Here is a 23372-nt window from a genome sequence, read left to right as displayed (position 1 = left end):
TATGTGGGGGGGGGGGGACGGGACATGCATGCGAGTGTGTGTGTGTGTGTGCGCGTGCGCGTGCCCTGTGTATGCCAGAGGACAACTTTATGGAGTCACACCTTATCCTGTGTGTGGGCTTTAGGGATTGATCTGAGATTGGCAGACTTGCATGGTAAACGCTTTTTTGTGTTTTGCTCTGTTTGAGACAGGGTCTCTATTATGCAGCTCTGGCTGTCCTGAAACTCACTATATAGACTAGGCTAGTCTGGAACTCTTGGAAATCCTCCTGTCTCTGCCTCCTGAGTGCTGGCTTGTATGAAAGCCGTATGCTTTCTTATACCTGCTGAGCCATTTTGCAGCTCTTCCTGCCCCTAATTTTTCTTAAAGATTGGATTTACCTGGATAGTCTGGATTGATTTAAGGACAGGGCTGTGGGTGTGGCTTAGTGGGTGAGCACAAGGCTCTAGGTTTGATCTCCACCTCTTCCAAACCCCTAAAACTTGGATAAATTCTGCCAAAAGGTCCTGACAGCCATCTTGGCTTTCCCCTTCCATGCAGTGTAAAGATGTTTCTACACACTTACAGTGTTTATGGTGTTTCTACACGTTTACAGTGTTTATAGTGTTTCTATACGTTTACAGTGTTTCTGGTGTTTCTACACATTTACAGTGTTTATGGTGTTTGCCGAGGTTGCAACCACAGCCCATCATCCTTGCGCTATTTGTTTTTTGTGCCCGCACGCATCAGTTCTGTTTAATATTTGCCAGTATTTGAAAATGAAGAGCAGCTGAGTGGTGGTGGCGCACGCCTGTAATCCCAGCACTCAAGAGGCAGAGGCAGGCGGATCTCTGACTTTGAGGCCAGCCTGTTCTACACAGAGAAACCTTGTCTCAAAAAACAAAACAAAACAAACAAGCAAAAAAGAAACCAAGAGCTTACATTGGAAAGAAGCCCTTGGATTTCTTTAAACAAACAAGCAAACAAAACACCAAAAAATTCCCAGAGTCTGTCTGGGGCTCAGCTCAGTGGCTGGAAGTGCTTGCTGTGCACACATGAGGACCTGCGTGCCAGTCCCAGGATTCACATGAAAACTGGGCAAGGCACATTAGTGACTGTGTTCCCTGTGTGCTGGGAGGTGGGAGGCAGAGACCGGAGAATCTCAAAGCTCACAGGGAAGGTGAGGACCCAAGGTTCTCTTCTGACCTCCACTTGGACCTACGCTGGTTCGGCCCTGCCCCTTGGAAAGGGCGTGTGTGCCTGGGGCCTGTGTATCTGTGGCCCACTCCCTCTCTTCCTTAGGCTCTTCCCTGGGGGAGTGTGCAGCTGCTACTTCATTAGACAACTTGGACTTCCCTTCCCTGGGGCCAGACTCAGACCAGGCACGTGCTGAGGATTCTGGGAAGTCCAGTCCTGACTCCAAGCAGAGGCTGATTGTACTTCTGGCTGGCTGTGGCACACAGAGCCATAAGTTGCCTAGGACTTCTTATTGAGGGTCTAAGTACCTGTCGGAAGTTAAGTTATGATAATGCAAGAGTGACGTGTCCTGTGACCTTGTTAGAGCCTGGGTTTCTAGAATGTTCTCCATGTGTTGTTTTTTTCTTTAAAGTTTTTTTTTTTAATACACTTAAATTTTTTTATGTGTATGAGTGTTTTGCCTGCATATATGTCTGATTATCACCACATGTGTGCCTGGTACCTGTGAAGCCAGAAGAGGGTATTGGATCCCCTGGAACTAGAGTTACAGATGGTTTTGAGTCACGATATGGGTCGCGGTCCGTCCTTCCTTCCTTCCTTCCTTCCTTCCTTCCTTCCTTCCTTCCTTCCTTCCTTCCTTCCTTCCTTCTAATATATGGATGAGTGTGTATCTGTGTGTATGACACGTGAGTGCAGGTACCTGCAGATCCCAGAAGAGGACATCAGATCCCCAGGAACTGGAGTTACAGATGGTTGTGAGCCACCACATAGGTGCTGGGGACTGAACTCTGGTTCTCTGCAAGAGCATCCAGTGCTCTTAACTGATGAGCCGTTTCTCCAGGCCCTTCTGTTTTAATTTTTGTTCATTTCTTTGTTTCTTTTTTTTTTTTTTTTTTCAAACAAAGTCTCACTTTATACTGACTGACTTTGAACTCAATGTATATTGAAAGTTGGCTTCAGATTCCCAGCAGTCCTCCTGCCTCAGCCTCCTGAGTACTGGGACAGAGGTGTAAGCCACCACACTTGGGCTCTCTCCTCTTACCACGTGGGTCCCAGGGATCGAACCCAGGCCATCAGGGTTAGTGGCAAGTGCCTTTATCTGCTGAGCAGTCCTGGTTTACCTTCTTGAAGACTATATAACATGCCCATTGAATCTGTTTAATTTTTTTATATTTATTCATTTTGTGTATATGTATGGATGTGCACATGTGGCTGTCAGAGGAACACTTATAGAAGTTGGTTTTCTCCTTGTACCATGTGGGTCCCAGGGGTGGAACTCAGACCTTCAAACTTGGTGGCAGGCGCCCCTTTAGCCTTCTGAACGTCTTTGTTGCTGTTTTTATATGGTGCTGTTCTTGTTTCAGATTATTCCAAAGGTTTTGGTGGCAAATATGGAATCGACAAGGATAAGGTGGACAAAAGCGCTGTGGGCTTTGAGTATCAAGGCAAAACAGAGAAGCATGAGTCCCAGAAAGGTACCTGCCACTTCTCTCCCTCTAGCCAGTCTTTCCCAGGGTGACATGAGTGGCCAGGATAGAAGAGAAAAACTTCTGTCACCTGCAGTATTTTAAATGGTCAACCTAAGACAGCCGGTCCCAGCCTGTGGTTGTGTGAGCACTCAGGCACTAGCTCCGTCCTTGGCTCTAAGCCCCGGTGTTACGTAGAGCAATGTCCTATCGTGTACATCCGCCTGTGAGTGACAAGACCTCACTGCCTTGCGGGCTGCATGCATTGGCCCTGCTCATTTAGCTGTACTCCTAAGATATACTTATCTTGAGGAGGGCCTCTGATGGGTTTCAGCTGGGGTCCCGTCCCAGCTGTTCCTTGGAGGAAGCTCAGGTCCAGTGACGTGTGCCTCCTTGCGTCTGAAACCCGCTTCCTCCCCCTGTTCTGGGCTGCGCAGTAATGTCAGGTTATGGCTTTCTGTTGTGCATGTAGACTATGTGAAAGGGTTTGGAGGAAAATTTGGTGTGCAGACAGACAGACAAGACAAGTGTGCCCTTGGCTGGGACCATCAGGAGAAGCTGCAGCTGCATGAATCCCAAAAAGGTACCTCCTCTAGCCCCACTCCCCAGCTTTCTTCAAGGGCCTTTGGGAAGCTTGTGTTCATCCCTTGGTTGGTCATGTGCCTCACGTCAGCCGTGTTTCTGTCTGAATTTTGTTTTCATGGTGTGAATTTGTGTATGTCTCCCCCAATTCCAGAAGTCCCCATAGTTGACGGGGATAAGGTGATCCCATCCCCAACCCCTATGCCAGTGCTGCAGCCACCGGGAGCCTGGTTCCTGTAGCACCCGTAGGGGTCTTTTGCCCTCTGGGTTCCTGGGTTCACCTTTTTAAGGTGGGCTATGGTTTATGGAGGGCACACTTCTTTCTGTGGTGCTTGGGATAGAACCCGTGACCTCGTCTGTGCTGAGCAGACTCTCGGCTTCTGAACCTTTCTCTCCAATCCTTACCACACTTCCTTTCTAATGGAGACTTCCTTTCTAATGGAGGCTTCCTTTCTAATGGAGGCTTCCTTTCTAATGGAGACTTCCTTTCTAATGGGGACTTCCTTTCCAATGGGGACTTGTCACAGTGGGAACTTTGTTCAAGAGAAAGCTTGTTTGAAGAAGGTAAAACTCTTGTAGCTGTCCCCAGCTGTCCCTCCAGCACAGGGAGTGGGCTGGTAACCCCTCTGTTGTTCCTTTCCTGTCAGCACCCTGCGAAGGAAAACCTTAATGTGTGGAGTAGCTTTAACTAAGCCATCCAATTCTGAACCCGCTTCTGCGTTATCTGCTGAAGTGTACTGACTTTTAAGTTTGTTCCTTAGTTCTTTGGTCAGCGTTAGACCATCAGGCCCGAACCAGCGCTCTTGCTGTCTAAACGTGATGTATTTGACCATTGCACATGCTCACGTGATTCTAACCTGGCTGTTTCCTCTCTTGATCATGCTCCCCACTGTCTCGTGTGGATCTCCAGACTATAAGACTGGGTTCGGAGGCAAATTTGGTGTTCAGTCCGAGAGGCAGGACTCCTCCGCTGTGGGGTTTGATTACAAGGAGAGATTGGCCAAGCACGAGTCCCAGCAAGGCACAGTTGCCCCTTCCTCCTCCCACCAGCCCTTGCAGTGCAGCTGACTCGCAGCATAGACTTCAGGGTTCACCACAGTGCCTGTGACAGCTCCCCATGCCACCAGCTGCCAGGGATGATGTCCTCCACCTAGTTTCATGCTAGAACTACATCCTGGAGCTTGGTCCCTTTGCTCCTCCACCCCCGATTCTCTTTTCCCTCTTACCTTTAGGGTTCAAGTTAGGAGGCACTCTGCAGGCCAGGCCAGTGTAGTTTCTGCAGCGGACACCTCTGACCTCATTTCTCCTGACCACCAGTGCTGAACCTCCTGAGCCCCTCCTCATTGCCTCTGACCCACAGAGGTGGGTTTACTCTCTCAGACCTGATTTTAACTAAACTCTGGGGTCATGGAGAAAGACAGGCATGTTTTATGTGGTCGCTGTCTTTGTTTGTAGTGGTTTTGTTTTGTTTTTGTTTTTTGTTTTTTGCCACACTGTCTGTGTGTAGCATCTCCGCCCAGAGCCACGCGGTATGCACACTGTGTGCATGGCTGATACAGGCAGGTCAAGGCGTGCCCTGGGGATCTCAGTAGCTGTTGCCGGTTTTTCTCTCTGTGAGAGACTGGACCACCAGAACCCGAGGGTCCAGGCAGAGGCATGTGATTCCCTGAATCAGGGTGGAGTGTTTTAGGCTCCCAGATGCCATCAGGCCTGGGCTGGACGTACTTAGTACTGGCCCTGCAGACTACGTGGAGGTGGCCTTTGGTTCCTGTGATGTCGCGGCTGCATGACTGTCACTTTCATGTGTTTGTGTGTGTGGCAGCGACAGACATACTTGTCTGGTGGCATTTCGACACAGAGTTTTTTGTTTTTGTTTTTTTCTTTTAAAAAGCAAGAGAACAAACTACGGTGGGGCCTCTATTTAGCGCCCAGTAGAGCAGGCGCCCAGGAAGCAGAGAGAATAAGGCCCTGGCTGGTGCGAAGACTGTGCTATAGAAGTGTGCACTGCAAAGGCCTGTCCTGTGCCCTCCCTCCTCGGCTTCCTTCCCATTGGCCTGCTGTCCCTCCCCTTCCTATCCCCAGTCCTGGAAGCATGCCCACACCTCACCTGCTCCCTGCCTGCACTGGGCACTGTGGTCAGACAGCTGGCTTTGCCACTAGAGCCCGTCCTTGGGCAGCTTTCACATCCCTCTGCTCTGGTTGTGTCCCCGGGCTGTCTTGTGGACCCACGTGCATGTGCTCGCCATTGCTCATCCGTCCTCAGCCTCATGTAAGTTTTGCCTTTACCACCTTTCAGACTACGCCAAAGGATTTGGCGGGAAGTATGGGGTCCAGAAGGATCGGATGGACAAGGTAAGGCCAGGAGCTATTGTGGGGATGTTCTTCTGAGGGCCCTTGGCTTACAACACTGGTGGTCTGTCCAGAAACATTAGGCACATGTCGTTCCATGGTCCTGGGAGCCCTGCGTACCTCATGTAGCACACTGTGCCTTCCTTTTGTTTCACCCTTGGGGCTGAGGCAAGTGAGCCAAGGGCCTGGTCACAGCAGAGCAGTGAGCAGTGGGGATCTCAGGTGGAACCCGCACTTGATGCAAGGGTCTTGGGGCCATGTGACTGTTTGAACTTTTAATTATTACCAGTAGGCCAGGCAAGAATCAGTTCTTGGCTGGCACCTTGGAAGACTTTAGTGGCCACATTTAGTCACTGGCTGTCATGACGACAGTGGGAGCTGACCTTTAGTCTTGCTGCAGATGGCTCACAGGTGGGATGCACTGGTCTCTGGACTGTCCTTTTTCACTGTGTTCTTCAGATGGGGTCTTGCTCTGCTACCCAGGCTAGCCTGGGACTTAAGATCTTTTTGCCTGGGTTTCCAGAGTCTGGCATTGGTGGCAGGTGCCATCCTGTCTGGCTTTATCTTTTAGGATTAAAGCACATTCCTGTGGAAACAGTTTGTTCCCTCTTCCCAGATCCCCTCATCAGCCTGTTGGTGCTTTTGATCAGTTTCGGGACCCTGCAGGGTCAGCTGTGAGCTGGTGAGAGAGTTGTTTTCCTGGTGTATCAGCCAGTGGTGAGGAAAGCTTTGGGTATCGCTAGACAGCTCTACAGGTTCTCCAGCGGCCTGGCAGGCACTGCTTTCCTCTACTTGACGTGAGCTGCATCCTCTCAACTGCATAGATGCAGATGGTCATTTCTGTGCTTGACTGTGGTCAACATGGCATGGGTCACCCACAGACTTGTTCTTCATTAGGCTTGCAGCTCACTGTGGTTGGCATCACCCAAGGCACCTGCCGTGTCGCTAGAGCTTCTCACAGAAATTGGTTGGGCAAAATGTCCCTGAGGAAGCCAGAGAAACTGAATTTAAAAATGATGTATATGCATGTATACATGTGTGTATGTATATGTGTGCACATGTATATGCCACAGAGTACACGTGGCAGTCAGAGGACAACTTGTGTGAGTTGGCTTCTACCATGTGGATCCCAGGTCACTGGGCTTGGTGACAAGGGCCTTTGTCCAACGAACCTTCTCATCGTTCCCTGGTCTGCCTGAGGGTAGGCTAGAGAGTGTCTACAAAGATGGGGCCAGTGACAGTGAAGCAGAGAATGCAGCCGGGAGCCTGGCTTAGGCCCGAGATCACTGCAGATGTGGAAGAGTGAGGGGAGACAGTTCTCACTGCATCATTTCCTGCTGAGGGGAGGGACCTGGGAAGCCTACGGGATGTGCAGCTGGTCCTTTACTGAAGGAGCCTGTGACCAGGTACAGTGGCACACAAGGTAGGATTGATGTGACTCTAGGCAGTGGCGGAGGCTTGCAGGATTAGAGAACTCGGGTAGAGAACATGAGGTTAATGAGGCTTCGGTAGCCAAGGTGCTACAGGGCTCTCAGTGGGAAGGAGGGACCTGTGCTAAGGGGGCACCCCAGGGTTTCACCTGCTAGTCAGCAGAGACTGAGCAGACAGGCTGGGTGAGGTGGCAGGAGACCAGGTGTCTGGCCGAGGGCCCTGTGGCAGAGAACACGAGGAAGGAAGTGTTATTCAGAGGCTAGCACTGAGGAAGTTGTGGTGTCTGTGGTTGGTGGTGATGGTAAAGATGGAGACCGCAAAGATGGCGACCACTGACATTGTGCAATTGGATTCAGGAAATGATGTGGTTAGAAGTCTCTTCCGCCTTTGCCAGCCAGGCGTGGCCATTCTCTTTGTCTATTGCCCTGTGGAAGAGCCCAGGGTCCTTCCTGCCCAAGGGATTGTGGGGTGGGATCAGGACCCAGGCTGTGGCATAAGGCTGTCCTGAGAGCAGTGGGTCATCCCCATAGTAACTGAGATGAGGTGGTGACCCTGATGCCAGCCGTCCTTTCCTAGAGAGGAAAAGTGTTCCTCCATGGTAGCTTTGGGCAGTTACAAGTGACCCAGGGACAAGCCTATTGGGCTCCATAGCCAGGCTGTGTGGAGAAGGAGATTGAGTAAGGACTGACATGGGCAGAGTCTGAGGAGGGAGTGGCGAATGGGAGAGATGGGAGGGGGCTAGGTATAGTTCAGTAGTGAGACTGGTTTAGGATTGGAGAGGCCCTAGGTGTCCATCCCAGCACACTTTAGGAAAAAAGGGTGTTGTGATTTGGAAAGTGGGGCATGGGTGAGTGATAGAAGGGAGTGGAGTGATTAGAGATGGATTAGGGGTCCCCTAGGAGAGGGCAGAACAGCCGAGGTTGCAGAGCAAACAAGAACCTCCTGGACATCTGGGTGAAGGCTGTTCTGGAGGAGCAGGATGAGGTCAGGCTTAGGAGCAGGGAGTCTGGGAATAGGGAATGGATTGGCCGTGGTGGCTAAGGTGAACTCTGCTCTGACCTGGAGGCTCTCAGCTGGGAATGGCTTCATATGGGAGGTCAGGCAGGGTAATGGGGGCACAGAATGCTCTGAACCCTGAGTGTCCATTAGAAGCCACATGACTGGGGATTGTCGCTTGTGTCAGTGCCCTGTCAGCCTGTGTCTAGGTCAGCCACTGGCTTCTGTGACCCCTGCCAGAGTAATTCTGGAGAGTGTAAGCATGGTTGAGGTGTGGGTTGTTGAGAAAGCCTACAGGAGGGCACTGAGGGGGCGTGGCCAGGTGACCCTGTGACCTGCAGGGCTTCAAAGTGTGACTCATGTTATGAGTGCAGGAGTGTGTGTCTGCATGGTCTTCGGTGAGTCTGCAAAAAGGGAACTGAGCCCCGGTGAGTCTGTGGAGTGCAGGATTGGGGCAACAGGTCCGTGTTGTAGAGGTGTTCTGAAAGCTAGGGAGCCCCATCACAGTCCCTGGCTGGGAAGGAGCGAGGACACTACCTTGTGACTTCTCTTTGTCTCTGCAGAATGCATCTACCTTTGAAGACGTGGCCCAGGTGCCTTCTGCATACCAGAAGACTGTCCCCATTGAGGCTGGTGAGTCCTGGCAGCCCAAAAGCACTGTGTGGCCCATGGGGTACAGAGTGTGTGCCCCATGGTCTCCTAGGCATGGCTGAGAGAGAAGTCTCACCATGTGGGGTGCTAATGAGAGCTGCGGTGGTCAGGTTCTGGGAGCAGCCTACATATATCCCTCGAGCCCACTTCTCTCACTGGTCCCAGCTATAGCCTGAGCTTCATAAAACCTCATGGTGTTTATGAAAAGAAGCAGAGGCTCCTCAGCATCTTACCCACAAGCTTTTACCTGGGACTCAGAAACGTGTCCTTTCAGGTGCTTCCTGGATTTATGAAGATGAGATGCATTCAGAGCATGTCCTTTGCATGTAGGATAGAGATCACTAACTCACACCAGTAGGTAGAATGACCATTGGCTATGGCAGATACATAGATCAGTTCCTGGGCCATTTTGACACTTATGGAAACCGTCAGGGCCTTTTGCAAAGACCTCTGCCGGCACTGTGTTTGTTTATTGATTCCTATTTTATGTCAAATTAGAAGGGTCCAGGCATGGTGGCATATGCCTGTAATCTCAGCACTTGGGAGGCTGAGGCAGGAGGCTTGTCAATGAATTCAAGTCCAACTTGGGTTACTTATCAAAGCCTGGGCCAACTAGGACTATAGGGTGAGACCTAGTCTTTTAAAAAGGAGAGAAGGAGTAAATGACTTGTTTTTAAAACAATAAACCTAAGAGGTGCTTACACAGAGACATATAATACGGAAGTCATTCTCTTGTGTCAGACTGGGTGAACAGTGTGGCATTGTCACAGGACCATGGGACAGGAATGGCCATGCTAGGCACTGAGGGGAGGATGCTCTCAGGGAAGCTGTGTGAGCCCAAGGCCCAATGGGCTGTGGTTTCCCCAGGGCTGGGGATTCCCCTGGGCTGCGGTCTCTGAGTACTTCCGGTGTTGTGCTCACCCAGCAGGCTGCTCTCTGTACCTTGTGTTCAGAACTGTTACCCAGCTGCAGAGCCCTTACACACACTCTGAGAGGTCACATCTGTCACTCATCTCATTACAGCCTTTAGGTAACAGCTGTCCTACTTGTATTAGTTAGGGTTTCTTTTTCTTTTTCTTCTTTTTTTTTTTTTTTTTTGGTTTTTCGAGACAGGGTTTCCCTGTAGTTTCTAGAGCCTGTCCTGGAACTAGCTCTTGTAGACCAGGCTGGCCTCAAACTCAGAGATCCGCCTGCCTCTGCTTCCCGAGTGCTGGGATTAAAGGCGTGCGCCACCACCGCCTGGCTTAGTTAGGGTTTCTGTTGCTGTGATGAAACACCAGGACCACAGCAACTTGTGGGGGTTTATGTGGCTCACACTCCCACATCACTCTTCATCACTGAAGGAAGCCAGGACAGGAGCTCCAGCAGAGCAGGATCCTGGAGGCAGGAGCTGATGCAGAGACCGTGGAGGGGAGCTGCTTACTGGCTTGATCTCCATGGCTTACTTAGCATGCTTTCTTATAGAACCATGACCACCACCCAGGGGTGTCACCATCCACAATGCACTGAGCCCTCTCACATCAATCACTAATTAAAAAGTTGCCTGACAGACTTGCCTGCATTGATGGCGTTTTCTCAGTTGAGACTCTCTCCTCTCCAGGGATGCCAGCTTGTATCAGGTTGATATTAAACTAGCCAGCACACCTTGGTAGCAGCTACAAATGTCCAAAAACTCAGATTTGTTTGCTTCTTGTTTGTCTTTGTAGACAGGGTTCCACGAGGTAGTCTAGGCCAGTCTTTTTTTTTTTTTTTTTTTTTTTTTTTTTTGGTTTTTCGAGACAGGGTTTCTCTGTGGCTTTGGAGCCTGTCCTGGAACTAGCTCTTGTAGACCAGGCTGGTCTCGAACTCACAGAGATCCGCCTGCCTCTGCCTCCCGAGTGCTGGGATTAAAGGCGTGCGCCACCACCGCCCGGCTCTAGGCCAGTCTTAAGCTCACTGATTAGCTCAGGGTGACTTCTGTAACCTAACCCTCGTGCCACAGCCTACAAGTGCTGAGATCCCTGGTATGTGTCACGACCTTGCCCTTCTAGGAGTTTTGCTTGAAAACTTCACTTTCAAATTGACAAACAGCAATATTTTTCTTCCTTCCTTTGTTTGTTTGTTTGTTTATTCTGGTTTGGTTTTGTTTGTTTTAAGACAGTCTCAAGTAGCCCAGGCTGGCCTGGAACGCCTGGCCCTTCTGTCTCAGTCTCTATAGTTCTGGATGGCAGGTGTGTACCACCACGCTTGGCTCAGCTCGGCATTTTCTTTATCGGACAGGCTCAATCTGGAAAATGACATTCCGTGAACAAGCCTGCTTACTTGTGATCTCAGTCGTACAGGAAGCCTCTTCTGAGACAGGCGTCTGCCGGTCCTGACTGACACCCTCCCTACATTTGTCACACAGAATGGGGGGACGTATATCCAAGGGTCCATATGTATTGAAAGCCAATGCTTTTTTAATGTTCTAAAACCATTCCCATCCCCCTTTTTTTGTGGTGTGAGGGATGGAACCCAAGGCCTTCTGTATGCCAGGCAGTGCAACATCTCTGTCACTGAGCCACACCACAGCCCCTCATTGGGAAATTCTAGGTCTTTTTTTCCACATCCCAACCCAGCCTTCATGGTTGGAGAGTTTAGCTGTTGCTTCCTTCAGCCTGAGCACGTAATGCTTGACTATGACAGTGTCTGGCTTAACTGTGGTCCAGACCCAAGGCTTGGGCTTGGCGTGTGGCTGTGTTCCAGGGGTCTTCCCCAAGGTCACCCTGGTGTGACTTTTGTCCTGGTGAGGTGTTCTGAAACAGATGTGTCCTTTCTTTCCTCTAGTGACCAGCAAAACCAGTGATATCCGAGCTAACTTTGAAAACCTGGCAAAGGAGAGAGAGCAGGAGGACAGGCGGAAGGCAGAAGCAGAGAGAGCTCAGCGGATGGCCAAGGAAAGGCAGGAGCAGGAGGAGGCTCGGAGGAAGCTGGAAGTGAGTAGTGATACCCCATCCTGGAGCCCAGCTGCCTTCCTGAGTCTGCAGTGGGTTAAAGGGGATGGCAGGCGGTTGGCAGAAGGCACTGAGAGCATGGGCACTGACAATTGAGCCCCTGTGCAGCATGTCTCAGGGCCTGCGACTGTGTGCGGTAGTGACCATGAGTTTATAAAGTGTGCATCTCCTCCCTTCAGAGGCCCAGTCTCACAGTGAGGGCTCACACATTGGGCTTTGTTCATCCCCAGTACACATATGGCATCCACAGTGTTGTCTTCTTTGGAGATGATTTCTGTGGGCTGATTGGGCCATGTGGCTCTGGATAGCCACCTAGTTCTGGTCTCAGAGTCTCTTGATGTTAATTCCTCTGCCATGTGGTCTTTTTCTGTCCTGCCCATCCCATTTCTTCTCCCCAGGAGATGAGACTCCGGCGTACCATCTTCTGTGTTTTGAGCTGATGAGACTAGATCTGATCTTGTGTCACAGTCTCTGTGTGACTTTAAACATGTGTTGACAGTGGGGGCTCTTCCTGGCACTCCGCTGGGTGTGGGAGGGCTGGGAGAGCCCCCAGCCCGCAGCTGCAGTTGGGCTAACTCAGCAGTCTGGCCTCCTCATTGTGTTTCAGGCTTGAACCACCCAGATGGGTCCTGCCCTCAGGTGCACATCTTTGGTGATTGCCATGGCTGTCCTGGTGGTTCGGAGTAGGCAGCTCCATGGATACAGAGACTGTGTTGGGGTCTATGATGTTTCCCTCGAGAGCACATAGTGTGACCATTTTACCTCCTAGACAGTAGGGTGGAGAGGGTGTGGAGTGGATAGGTGAGGTTCAGTCCTGTCTCTATCTCTGGGACCTGATTGCAACCCTGAACATCTCCCATGGGGACATGTGGATCTCAGTAAATTTCCCATGCTGCTATCTGAACTTGCTCCCCAAGTGGTTAGAACATCCCATACTTGATGCCGCAGCCCTGAAGTCCATCCTGAGGTATGTTGCCTAGCTGTGGCCCTGGAGGCTTTGGGCAGATCCCGAGAGTTGCCTTCAGGATCCCTAGGCCACCTCCCTCACCTACCCTCTACATTCCTTGTCACCCCCCCCAACTTTGTCTCTTCTACCTCTCTCTTGTCAGAACTTTGGGGTGACATGGGGCCACTGACAGCCTGGAATGGTTTCTGTCTTCTGGAATGGTTCCCGTTTTCTTCTTGGTGTTCTGTTACAATCCTGTGGACCAGGATTTTGCCTTGTGGGGGAGTGGTCTTTGGAGAGCAGCCCACCTGACAGCCCTCAGGGGTCATATCCTCCCCATGTGTACCCGTTAAAATGTCCCTATAACTTTTGACCCATGGTACCATTGGCTCAGAGCCCCAAGGCAAGATGGAGCTCAGTAAATTTCCCATTTACCTCTGTCCAGTGTCGCTGTCCACTGCATGTCTAAGTGTGCTGACACAGGAGTACCACGTGCCAGAGTCCTTGAGAAGGCACGACTGTGTGACTTCACTTCAAAGCCATCTGACCCTGTGACCAGTGCTTTCTACTTCTCCCGGCAGGCTCCAGACTTCCCACCTGGGCACCGCCCCCTTACAAAGTGCAGATGTGACTTCCTGGCTGACCGGGTAACCATGCGTTTGCTGTCCTTCTATCTTAGGAGCAAGCCAGAGCCAAGAAGCAGACGCCCCCTGCATCCCCTAGTCCTCAGCCAGCTGAGGACCAACCACCCTCCAGCCCCATCTATGAGGTGGGTAGTCACTTGACCATTTGGCTGCCCTCGACTCCTGCAGACGTGTGCCACCCAACCCCTGTCTCCCTGGAGCAAAGTGCCCCCCAAGTTGAATCTTCACCTTTGGGCAGCCCCTGGCACCATGACCTTCCTCTTCCTGTGACTTCTGCAAGGTCTGTGGGTGCCCCATGGTTAGTGAGTTGGTCATACCAACTATGCTACCTCTGGAACTTACTGTCCTTTGGCCTGAGACAGTGTTCTCCCTTAGCCCCTGGAGCATCTTGTTCTCTGGTCCCTTTGGCCTCCTCACACGAAGCTCTGTGGAGTCCTTGCCTCATCCCTCCCTAGTAGGACCAGTCCCAGACCTGAGTGACCTCCTTGGCCTATAGCTTGCTCTCCACAGGAAGCGTTCTGTCCCCACTCCCTGCCTTGATCTGTCTAACTCTGGAGGTCCTTGTGAGTGGAGCTCTTCTGTCTTTGGTGACAGCGTGAGAAATGTCTGCTGTCTCTCTGCAGGATGCAGCACCGTTTAAGGCGGAAACAAGTTACCGAAGTTCTGAGCCTGAGCCTGTGTACAGCACCGAGGCTGCAGGTGTTCCTGAGGCCAGCAGCCAGCAAAGCCTAGCCTACACCTCGGAACCTGTCTATGAGACCACAGAGGCCTCTGGACACTACCAAACAGGTACTGGACCCACTCTAGCTGTGCCCAGGGGAGGGAGGGGTCCTCAGAAGTCCTTTCCTCCATCACAATCCTTAGAGGGGGTTGACTTGCTGTCTGATTACCTAGGAATGTGAGTTCTGTGTCACACCCTTGGTTGGGGAGGATTAGACACTGCGGTCCCTAGTAGGGTGGTGTTCCTATCCTGTGGTCCTGGGAAGGCCCACACTGTGCTGCAGGAATGGTCAAGGTTGTAGTGGGGAGGGATCTGCTGGCCTGCTGAATCCTCCCTTGGAAGGCTCTCCCTATTTCCCAGACGCCTCAAAGGCCACATCTCCCCTTGCTTTGAAGGTAAACCAGTGCTTCAGCAGGCAGACAGTGAGGTTGATTTGTTTACTCTGTAAACGAAGTTCCAACGAGACACTAGACAAGGTCCGTGCAGGTGTTTCATCCTTCCTGCAGCAGCTGGGTGCAGAGTGCCGCAGCCGCCCTCAGCCTCACAGGCCCTTGACGGCCTTGATGCCCAGCCTCCGTCTCCCGGGCCTCCTCCTTGCTTTAGTGGCATCAGACTTTTTTTTTTCCATTCTCTGTCTTAATTCGTGTTCTGTTGCTATGAAGAGACACTGTGACCAAGGCTGGTCTTAAAAAGAAGACATTTAGTTGGTGCCTTGCTTGTGGTTTGAGAGGTTTATTCCTCGCCATCATGGCGGGAAGCGTGACAGCAGACAGGACAGGCATGGTGCTGGAGAAGTAGCTGAGAGCTACACCCTGATCTGCAGGCAAGGGTAGGAGAGGTGTAACATTGGGGTCTGGCTTGAGCTGTTGAAACCTCAAAGCGCATCCCCAGTAACACACTTCCTCCAATAAGGTCACACTTCCTAGTCCTTCTAATTCTTTCAAATAATGCCACACCCTGGTAACTAAGCATTCAAATGTATGATCCTGTGGGAGCCATTTGTTTGCAAACCATCACCGTCTCATTCAGTAAGCAGTAGCCCAGACTGGCCCTGAATGTGGAGTAATCCTCCTGCCTCTGCCTCACAAGTGCAGGTGCCTTCACGCTAGGTTTGGCAAAGGGTCTTGGTCCTTGGTACTTATCTGTGTGTCTATGTGTCCATGCTTCCCTGTGTGTGTCAGAGCTCAGTGTCTGAGCTTTGCTCTTGAAAGCCAAGAGCCCTGTCTTAGTCAGGGTTTCTGCTGCTGGGATGAAACACTATATGACCGCAGCAAGCTGGGGAGGACAGGGTCCATTCAGCTTAGATTCCATGTCACTGTCTGTCACTGAAGGAAGCCAGGACAGGAACCTGGAGGCAGGAGCTGATGCAGAAGCCGTGGAGGGTGCTGCTCAGCCTGCTTTCTTATAGAACCCAGGACCACCAGCACCGGGATAGCACCCCCTGCCTATGATGGGCTGGGCCCTGCCCTTCCCATCAGTCACTCATTAAGAAAATACCCTACAGCCAGATTTTATGGAGGCATTTTCTCAGTTGGGGTTCCCTCCTTTTAGGTGATTCCAGTTTGTGTCAAGTTGACATAAACTAGCCAAGAGAAGTCCTTTTGTTTCTAGGAGGCAGCTTGCTCCTCTGTCCTAGTGCCTGCCATGTAGGAACCCAGCTGCTAGCACGTTCTCGCATCTGCCCTTGGGAAGTCTGTTTGAGGTGGTGGTGGTGGAGGTGGGGGAGGCTGGCATGTTGCTCAGCAGTTTTGCTTTGCTTACAGAAGATGACACCTACGATGGATATGAGAGTGACCTGGGCATCACTGCTATTGCCCTGTATGACTACCAAGCTGGTGAGGCACTAACTGGGCTGTGGGTACAGATGTTTCTGCCCTGGGTGAAGTTCCCAGCCACTCCCCTCCTGAGACCGGTTCAGGGCAGGAATACAAAGCTGTTTTTGCTTGTTTTTGAGCCAGGGTCTGTGATACCCAGTCTGATCTTGAATTCCCAGGCTTAAACAATCCTCCTGCCTAGTCTCCCCAGTGGCTCACCCTTTAGGTGCACATTACTACAATTTATCTTGAAGTAACGTTAGAGACGTTACCTGGGTGCAGCGAAGGGTCTCGTGTCTGTGCCCTACCTCTTTAACTCCTATCTTCCTCTGAATCCTCTGGGTCTGAAGCTGCAGAGTCTTCTTAGTTAGGACAGACTCACTGTGCAGACCAGGGACAGGGATGACCTAGTTCTGTTAGCCCAGGTGGGATGGATGTGCTCACATGACATGGGAGAGGGGACTAGTTGAGCATTGTTTTATGGGGTGTGTGACTGGGACTTCCTCAAATCCTTAGGCCTCCCAGGCTGAGGTGGAAGGATTCTCTAGTCCCCTTTCTTTCTGAACAGAGACCTGGCATGTATTTCCTGTATACTTGTGGATTCTGTAACTTTTTGGCCCTCACCTCATATTTCTCTAGAATCTAGACTTTCATGTATAACCTTAGCAATCCTCCAGCATCCCTGCTCCTTGTTCTCCTTGTCATGTGTCTAACTGCAGAGGCCCTCTCCACACCCTTGTCCCCTGCTGGGTGGGTGTCTTGGTCTCATCTGCATTTTCTGGCCAGGTGACATTCCCATCTGAGGCTCTTTCTCTCTCTCTGCTCTCCCTCCCTAGCTGGCGATGATGAGATCTCCTTTGACCCTGACGACATCATCACCAACATAGAAATGATTGACGATGGCTGGTGGCGTGGGGTGTGCAAGGGCAGATACGGGCTCTTCCCAGCCAACTACGTGGAGCTGCGGCAGTAGGGCGGCGCCAGTGCCGCCAGCACCAGCACAGGGCTCACACTACAGATCGTCTGCGTGGGTTTGACTTGGATTCTGTTTTGTTTTGTTTTTTCTTCTTCCGAAGGTGGGGAGGGGAATATACATATTGCCTTTATATTTAATACTTCTGCTGATGCTTCAGGGCATGTCCTGCCACAGAATTTGCTAATATCTGATAATCATGTTCATAGAGAATTTGGGATGATTACTTTGAGCCATCCCAAGTGTTTTCTTTTCTGCCAAGTTGACTGTGGTATGTTAGCTACTTCAGGATCTATCTCTGCTTCTCCTGAGGTTGGTGGTATGTGTGGCCTCATACCCTCCACCCCTCCCTCATGGCAGTTGGGGTCCCCCAAGGCTGGAACCTGCTCCTGGAGTGACTGCCTAGTGAGGGGCTCCCTGGGGTCTGGTGTTTAGATGAAAGGAAAGGGGACCAAGGGAAAGTGAGGTGGTGGTGGAGGGGAATGCTGGGAGTCCTGGAACATTGACACTACATGGGAAGTTCCCTCTGCCAGTACCGACAACTTGAGCTGGGATCCCAAGCTTTCGGTACTCTGCCTCCCCCTCCCATCTCTTTACCTCCCTATACCCCATTCCGGGTCCAACCTCGGTTCCTACCTTACCTTGAAGTGTTATCTTCTCCTGTTTGCATTCAAGGCCCATAGCACAAAGCACATCTTAGCAATGTGCTGGCAGCTATCCTGGTCTTGGCCTGCAACATAGGAGGGTGGGGTGGTTCTTGGACCTACTCACAAGCCCTGAGCAGCCCGGAATGTGCTGTGTATGGCACATACACAGGCAGATAGATACCCTTTCCCTGCAAGCTTTCAGAAGCATGCTCCCTGCGGGGGGGGGGCTGTGTTCTTTTTGCCAAATATCATGTTCAATTACAGTTGGTTGATTGATTGATGTGGCTGCAAACAGGACTGTGAGGGAGCCGAGGCTCCACCTGGGTGCCTGCCACAGGCTCTTTGAGCAACTGTCCCTAAGTTGGTTTCAAGGCTCTGAGACGCCAGGTTGCGCAGTCGGGCAGACAGCCTGTTCTTGTGGGCGAGTCCCCACCATTGAGACACATGAGGATTACCCATCTTTTCCCATGTTCTTTCCTGCAGAACCCTTGCCTTTCCATTGTTAGGTCGGGTTTTCTATATGAATTATCATCTGGAATTCTGTAGCACACCTCATAGGTATCAATTTTTTAAATTAAATATTCAGAATAAACTTTTTTTGATCCATTTGCTGTGTGGTTTCCTGCAGTGCTCGGTCTCCATGTTCTGTTAAAGGTGGCATTGGTGCTGGGTTCCCAGGGGCCCAGCGCAGGTGCCCTTTTTCAAGGCTGCACTGTCCCTTGCCAGGGCAGTTGGACAGCCCTGGAGCCTTGAAAGGGCCACGTTCCAGGCAGGCGCTTTCGGCTGAGGCATGCTCTCGGGTCACCAGTTTCTCCAGCAAGGATCTGAGCAGGGAGACAGCCCAGACGGTTACTTGCTTGCTGCATGTCTTAGGCTTTGTGGCTGTGATGACGCGCCCTAACAAAAGTAACTTTAGAGAGCAAGGAGGTTTATTTTGGCCACAGTTTGAGGGTACAGTTCATCGTCATGGCTGTAGTCAGACTTCCCTTTGTGGGACTGCCAGCCTGCAAATAGTGACACAGAGACTTCTACTAACTATGGAAGTTTGGTGTTTAGCTTAGGCTTGTTTCCAAGTAGCTCTTGTAACTTGATTAACCCATCATTTTTAACCTGCATTCTGCCACATGGCTCTTTACCTTTTGTCAGCACGGCATGTCTGACTTGCTGAGTCTGCTTGGTGAAATTCCTGTACCTAGATATTTCCTTCCTTGCTTCTCTCTGCCCAGAAGTCTCGCCTATCCTCTCCTCCCTAGCTCTTGGCCATTCAGCTTTTTATTAAACCTATCAGAAGGTACATTAGGCAGAGAACATTTTTACAGGAGCAGGGAAGCTGCTGGTCACGTCACTTCCACAGATAGCCCCGCCCAGTTAAGATGTCTTCCCATATCAGTTCACATGATCAAGATAAGCCGCCACCAGGCTTGAGTCTAGGACCTGTCACACTGAAAACATCATCCTGCTGCACAAACACTCCAGCACTCAGTTTAAAAAGCCAGGTGCAAGCTGGGCAGTGGTGGCGCACGCCTTTAATCCCAGCACTTGGGAGGCAGAGGCAGGTGGATCTCTTGTGAGTTTGAGGCCAGCTTGGTCTACAAGAGCTAGTTCCAGGCCAGACTCTAAAACTATAAAACTACAGAGAAACCCTGTCTCAGACAAACAAACAAACAAACAAAAAAGCCAGGTGCAGAAGCAGGTAGTGGCGCACGCCTTTAATACCAGGCAGGTTGATCGAGTTCAGGACACACGGTGATGGAGTATGCTTTTTAAAAGAAAGTATGTGTGGTGGGGGGGGGTTGGGAGAACCAGAGAGATATCTCATTGGGTATTGCTCTTGCAGAGGTCATGAGTGAGTTTGGTCCCTATCACCCATGTTGGGCCACACATAGATACCTGTAACCTCAGCTCCATGGGATCTTAGTCTCTGAACTGCACCTGCACACACATGAACATACGCACACACAAACCTAAATTCATACACATAATTTTTTTTTTCAGATAGGATGTCTCTGTGTAGCTCTGGCTGTCCTAGAACTCAGTCTATAGACCAGGCTGGCCTGTACCTCAGAGATCTACCTGCCTCTACCTCCCGAGTGCTGGGGTTAAAGGCATGTACCACCACCACCCAGCTTCATATACATGATTTTAAAAAGTTTATTTTTTAATATTTATTACATATACAGTGTTCTGTCAGCATGTTTACCTGCTTGCCAGAAGAGGGCACCAGATCTCATTACAGATGGCTATGAGCCACCACATGGTGGCTGGGAATTGAACTCAGGACCTTTGTAAGAGCCATCCCTCCAGCCCCTCTTAAATGTTTTTTTAAAAAGCCAGGTGCCATGGGATTCGTCTTGTAATCCCAGCTCTGGGAAGGTGGAGATCAGAGGATCCCTGAGGTTCATTGGTCGGCCAGTGTTGTGTGATATTTTGATTTCATTCTGACAATAAAGCTTACTTTTGAGTCAGAGGGCGGAGCTAGCCACTAGCTGACCAGAATTAACCATAATGGTTTGGAGAACTGTGGACAGATAGGAGACAGGAAGTAGTAAGGCAGGGCTGAGAGGATCTCAACCCTTTTGGAGAAAGGAATAGAAGAGGCAGAAGGTGCTGGTGGCTTCACAGCTTCTCTGACCATTCAGGTTCTTACCCCAGTCTGGGTCCTGATTTTTTGTTGGTAAAGAATAATTAGTTAAATGCATCCTACTCGGGGCACAAATTCATGAGATAACCACTTGCTCTTGGCTTTGCAGCCGCTGGCTGACTTTTCCTTTTCCAAGCCTCTGAATGAGTCAGGGATTTTCCTGTTGGAGCCTTTCTACAACAGTCTGACTGCCACCCAAATTCCACAGGCCCCAAACTCCAGAGGCCTGGGCTCCAAACGCTGCTAGACTTAGCCACCTGCTACCAGCTGGCTCCACCTTCAGGCCCCATGCCATCGCTTCCTGCCACACATGGTTTCACACATTCCTGTGCCCACTTTTCAAGCAGTTGGCTCCTCCCCATGGGTTGTGGGCTCCCCCTGGGCCCCTTCTTAGCTGCCACACTAGGTTAGCCACCTTGACACCTGCTCCAGTTTCTATGATTAGTTATTGCAACCGCCACTCACTCGTGGCTCATAGCTACACGCAAGCAGCTACAGCACCTCAGCCAGGCCGTGTACTGTCCGTGTACAACTGTGCCACGCGGTGACAGCCAGCCTCACACTTCACTGTCGTCAGCAGCAGATTTGGTGAGGCAACTGGGAATTCTTAAAGGGGGGAATTAGTTTCAATTTCCCACATTAAAATGGGAAACAATATTATGATGGAGGGAGTTAGGTCTCTGATTCCACAATGGATGGTTTGAACATGGAACAATTAAATGAAGGGATAATTAATTTAACTGGGATTTACATACAATTATAATCATTATCAGTTTGGCAATTCTTGTTTTATCCCTAAAAATATTGTTTCGTATCAGTGCCAAATATGAAAAATTGACTGATAAGATAAATGGAACTAAGAAAAATACTCACAGCCGGGTGGCGGTGGCGCACGCCTTTAATCCCAGCACTCGGGAGGCAGAGGCAGACTCTGTGAGTTCAAGACCAGCCTGGTCTGCAAGAGTGAGTTCCAGGACAGGCTCCAAAGCCACAGAGAAACCCTGTCTCGAAAAAAAACAAAAAAAACAAAAAAAAAAAAAAAAAGAAAAGAAAAAGAAAAATACTCACAGACAGACTAATGGAACTAGGAAAAAATTTACAGAGGAGTTGAGAGCAGAAACTACCACACCATTGCATTGTGAAACTGAAGCGGGGCAGCCCAAAGTTATTAGAAAACCAACCTTATATTATGGAGAAGTTAGATGTAATCCTATAGAAACGATAGGTTTGAGAGAATTTAAGGAAGATGTTGTTTTATATGGTGTGTATTCGCCCTGTGTGAAGCAGATATTACACTCATGGGCAACTCAGAACAGAATTATCCCCCAAGACTAGAAAGATTTGGCATCAGTAACATTGGAAGCTGGTCCTCAGTTACAGTGGCAAACATGTTAGAAAGAAGAAGCTAGGGCCTAGAAGAACTAAATAGGGCTAGAGGTTATGAGAGTTCCCAAGATCAAATCCTCGGTGAGGGCTGTTATGCTGATGTGGAAAGACAGATTGCATTTGATGATCACACCTTGGCCCTGTGTCGTATAGCAGCATCTTGAACAAGATGAAGAATCAGGAAAGAGGGCTAAACCATTTACTGAAATTATACAAGGCCCAAAGAAGCCTTCACTGAATCTTTACAAAGATTGATTTCAGCTGTAAATAGAATGATCTTGGATCTAGAAGTTAGATGAATATTAATTGAATCCGTGGCTTTTGAAAATACTAATTCAGAATGTAAAAGGGTGATCAGGCCTTTAAAGGCAAGATCAGCACCTATAGATGCATAGATTAGAAATATAGCTGAGGCCCCCAGTCACTGAGCCGCTGCCGAGGACTCAGTTGCCTCCCCCTCGAGCCCCCTCTCTTCCCGACACTCCGCCCGCCTTCTCCCGCAGCCGCCTTCCGCAGGCCGTTTCCACCGAGGAAAAGGAATCGTATCGTATGTCCGCTATTCAGAACCTCCACTCTTTCAACCCCTTCGCTGACGCAAGTAAGGGTGGTGACCTGCTTCCTGCTGGCACTGAGGGTTATATCCATATAAGAATTCAACAGAGAAACGGCAGGAAGACCCTTACCACAGTCCAAGGGATCGCTGATGATTACGATAAAAAGAAACTAGTGAAGGCGGTTAAAAAGAAATTTGCCTGCAATGGTGCTGTAATTGAGCATCCAGAATATGGAGAAGTAATTCAGCTACAGGGTGACCAGCGCAAGAACATATGCCAGTTCCTAATAGAGATTGGACTGGCGAAGGACGATCAGCTGAAGGTTCATGGGTTTTAAGTGCTTGTGACTCTGAAGCTTAAGTGAGGATTTTCTTGCAATGAGTAGAATTTTCCTCCTGTCCCTTGTCACAAGTTTAAAAACCTCACAGCTTGTATAATGTAACCATTTGGGGTCCGCTTTTAACTTGGACTAGTGTAACTCCTTCATGCAATAAACTGAAAAGAGCCAAAAAAAAAAAATATAGCTGATATTGGATCTCATGATGATACTTGGATAGCAGAGGTGACTTCTAAAAATTTTAAGAAAAATCAAAAGGTTAGATATTTTAATTGTGGCAAACCAGGTTATTTGAAAGGTGATTGTAGGCATGTTAGTCCTAGAAACATTTTTTTCCCTAGAGATAATTCAAATAGAAAGTCCCTGCCTTCTGGAGTATGCAAAAGGTATATGGGAAAGGCTGACATTGGATTAATGAATACAGATGAACAAGGGAAAATAAAACTTTTTTGCATATTACAACATAAAACATTACAGGTATACCACACAATCAGTTTGAGAAAGATCAAACTGCCCTTTAAAAGATATGCTTAATAAACAGAAGGGGGTAACAAAGACCCCCAGAGATAGACTGCACAATGCTTTATTGACTTTACATTGTTAAATGTTAATGAGAAAGATGTGGCAGCTGTGGAAAGATACTGGGTAATAAAAAGCTGCTGCATTAAATCAGCAGGTGTACTTTAAAGATGTGTTAACCTCAGAATGGGAACCAAGATATGTGTTATGTTGGGAAAGAGGATTGCTTTTGTTTCCACTGGAGAAGAAATTCTATGAATACCATCAAAATTGATAAGGATTAGATTTGAACAGGAGCGACCTCTTGATTAGAAGAGGTAATTGTTCATCAAACAGTGTGACAATTCAATCTAAATTAGCTTATAAGACTAACAAATGCTTCTCATTTGATCAGATATAGCTTGCCAAAAAGGAAACTCTCCAAAGTTAGGATTGGGCAGTGTTTTGTTTTTGTCTTTTCAGGAGAATGAAGGCATCCAACTAACCGCTGGACAAATGAAACAAATGAGAAAGTACAACTCATTCAGAGAAAATGTCCCAAGAAAAAGAGTAAATTGGTCTATTGGT

At 49.6% G+C, this 23372-nt stretch overlaps 2 protein-coding genes across 6 annotated transcripts in view; both read left to right on the top strand.

The window, feature by feature from the left end:
• The window catches only part of Cttn (cortactin), a 34422-nt gene extending 16448 nt beyond the window's left edge, over positions 1-17974 (top strand). The window contains exons 9-18 of one of the 5 annotated variants that reach the window (XM_038332268.1): positions 2541-2651; positions 3115-3225; positions 4135-4245; positions 5521-5576; positions 8564-8633; positions 11457-11605; positions 13249-13338; positions 13837-14002; positions 15701-15769; positions 16585-17974. In XM_038332268.1, the coding sequence (XP_038188196.1) occupies positions 2541-2651; positions 3115-3225; positions 4135-4245; positions 5521-5576; positions 8564-8633; positions 11457-11605; positions 13249-13338; positions 13837-14002; positions 15701-15769; positions 16585-16721 (1070 nt within the window). In that variant the 3' untranslated portion in view covers positions 16722-17974. Of the gene's footprint in view, positions 1-2540; positions 2652-3114; positions 3226-4134; positions 4246-5520; positions 5577-8563; positions 8634-11456; positions 11606-13248; positions 13339-13836; positions 14003-15697; positions 15770-16584 lie in introns of all 5 variants that reach the window. The other 4 variants (XM_038332259.1, XM_038332270.1, XM_038332269.1 and 1 more) reach the window with 4 other exon arrangements.
• Positions 17975-21944: 3970 nt separating this feature from the next.
• LOC119805218 (eukaryotic translation initiation factor 1-like) lies at positions 21945-22425 on the top strand. The gene has a single exon (XM_038317131.1). It carries the CDS (start codon positions 21945-21947, stop codon positions 22284-22286), a length of 342 nt encoding a protein of 113 aa, XP_038173059.1. The 3' UTR covers positions 22287-22425.
• Positions 22426-23372: the final 947 nt, after the last annotated feature.

The sequence above is a fragment of the Arvicola amphibius genome, chromosome 1 (assembly GCF_903992535.2).
Source record: "Arvicola amphibius chromosome 1, mArvAmp1.2, whole genome shotgun sequence".
NCBI classification, from domain to species: domain Eukaryota; kingdom Metazoa; phylum Chordata; class Mammalia; order Rodentia; family Cricetidae; genus Arvicola; species Arvicola amphibius.
Note: the sequence above shows the minus strand (reverse complement) of the source record. Positions and strands in the feature narration are given on the sequence as shown.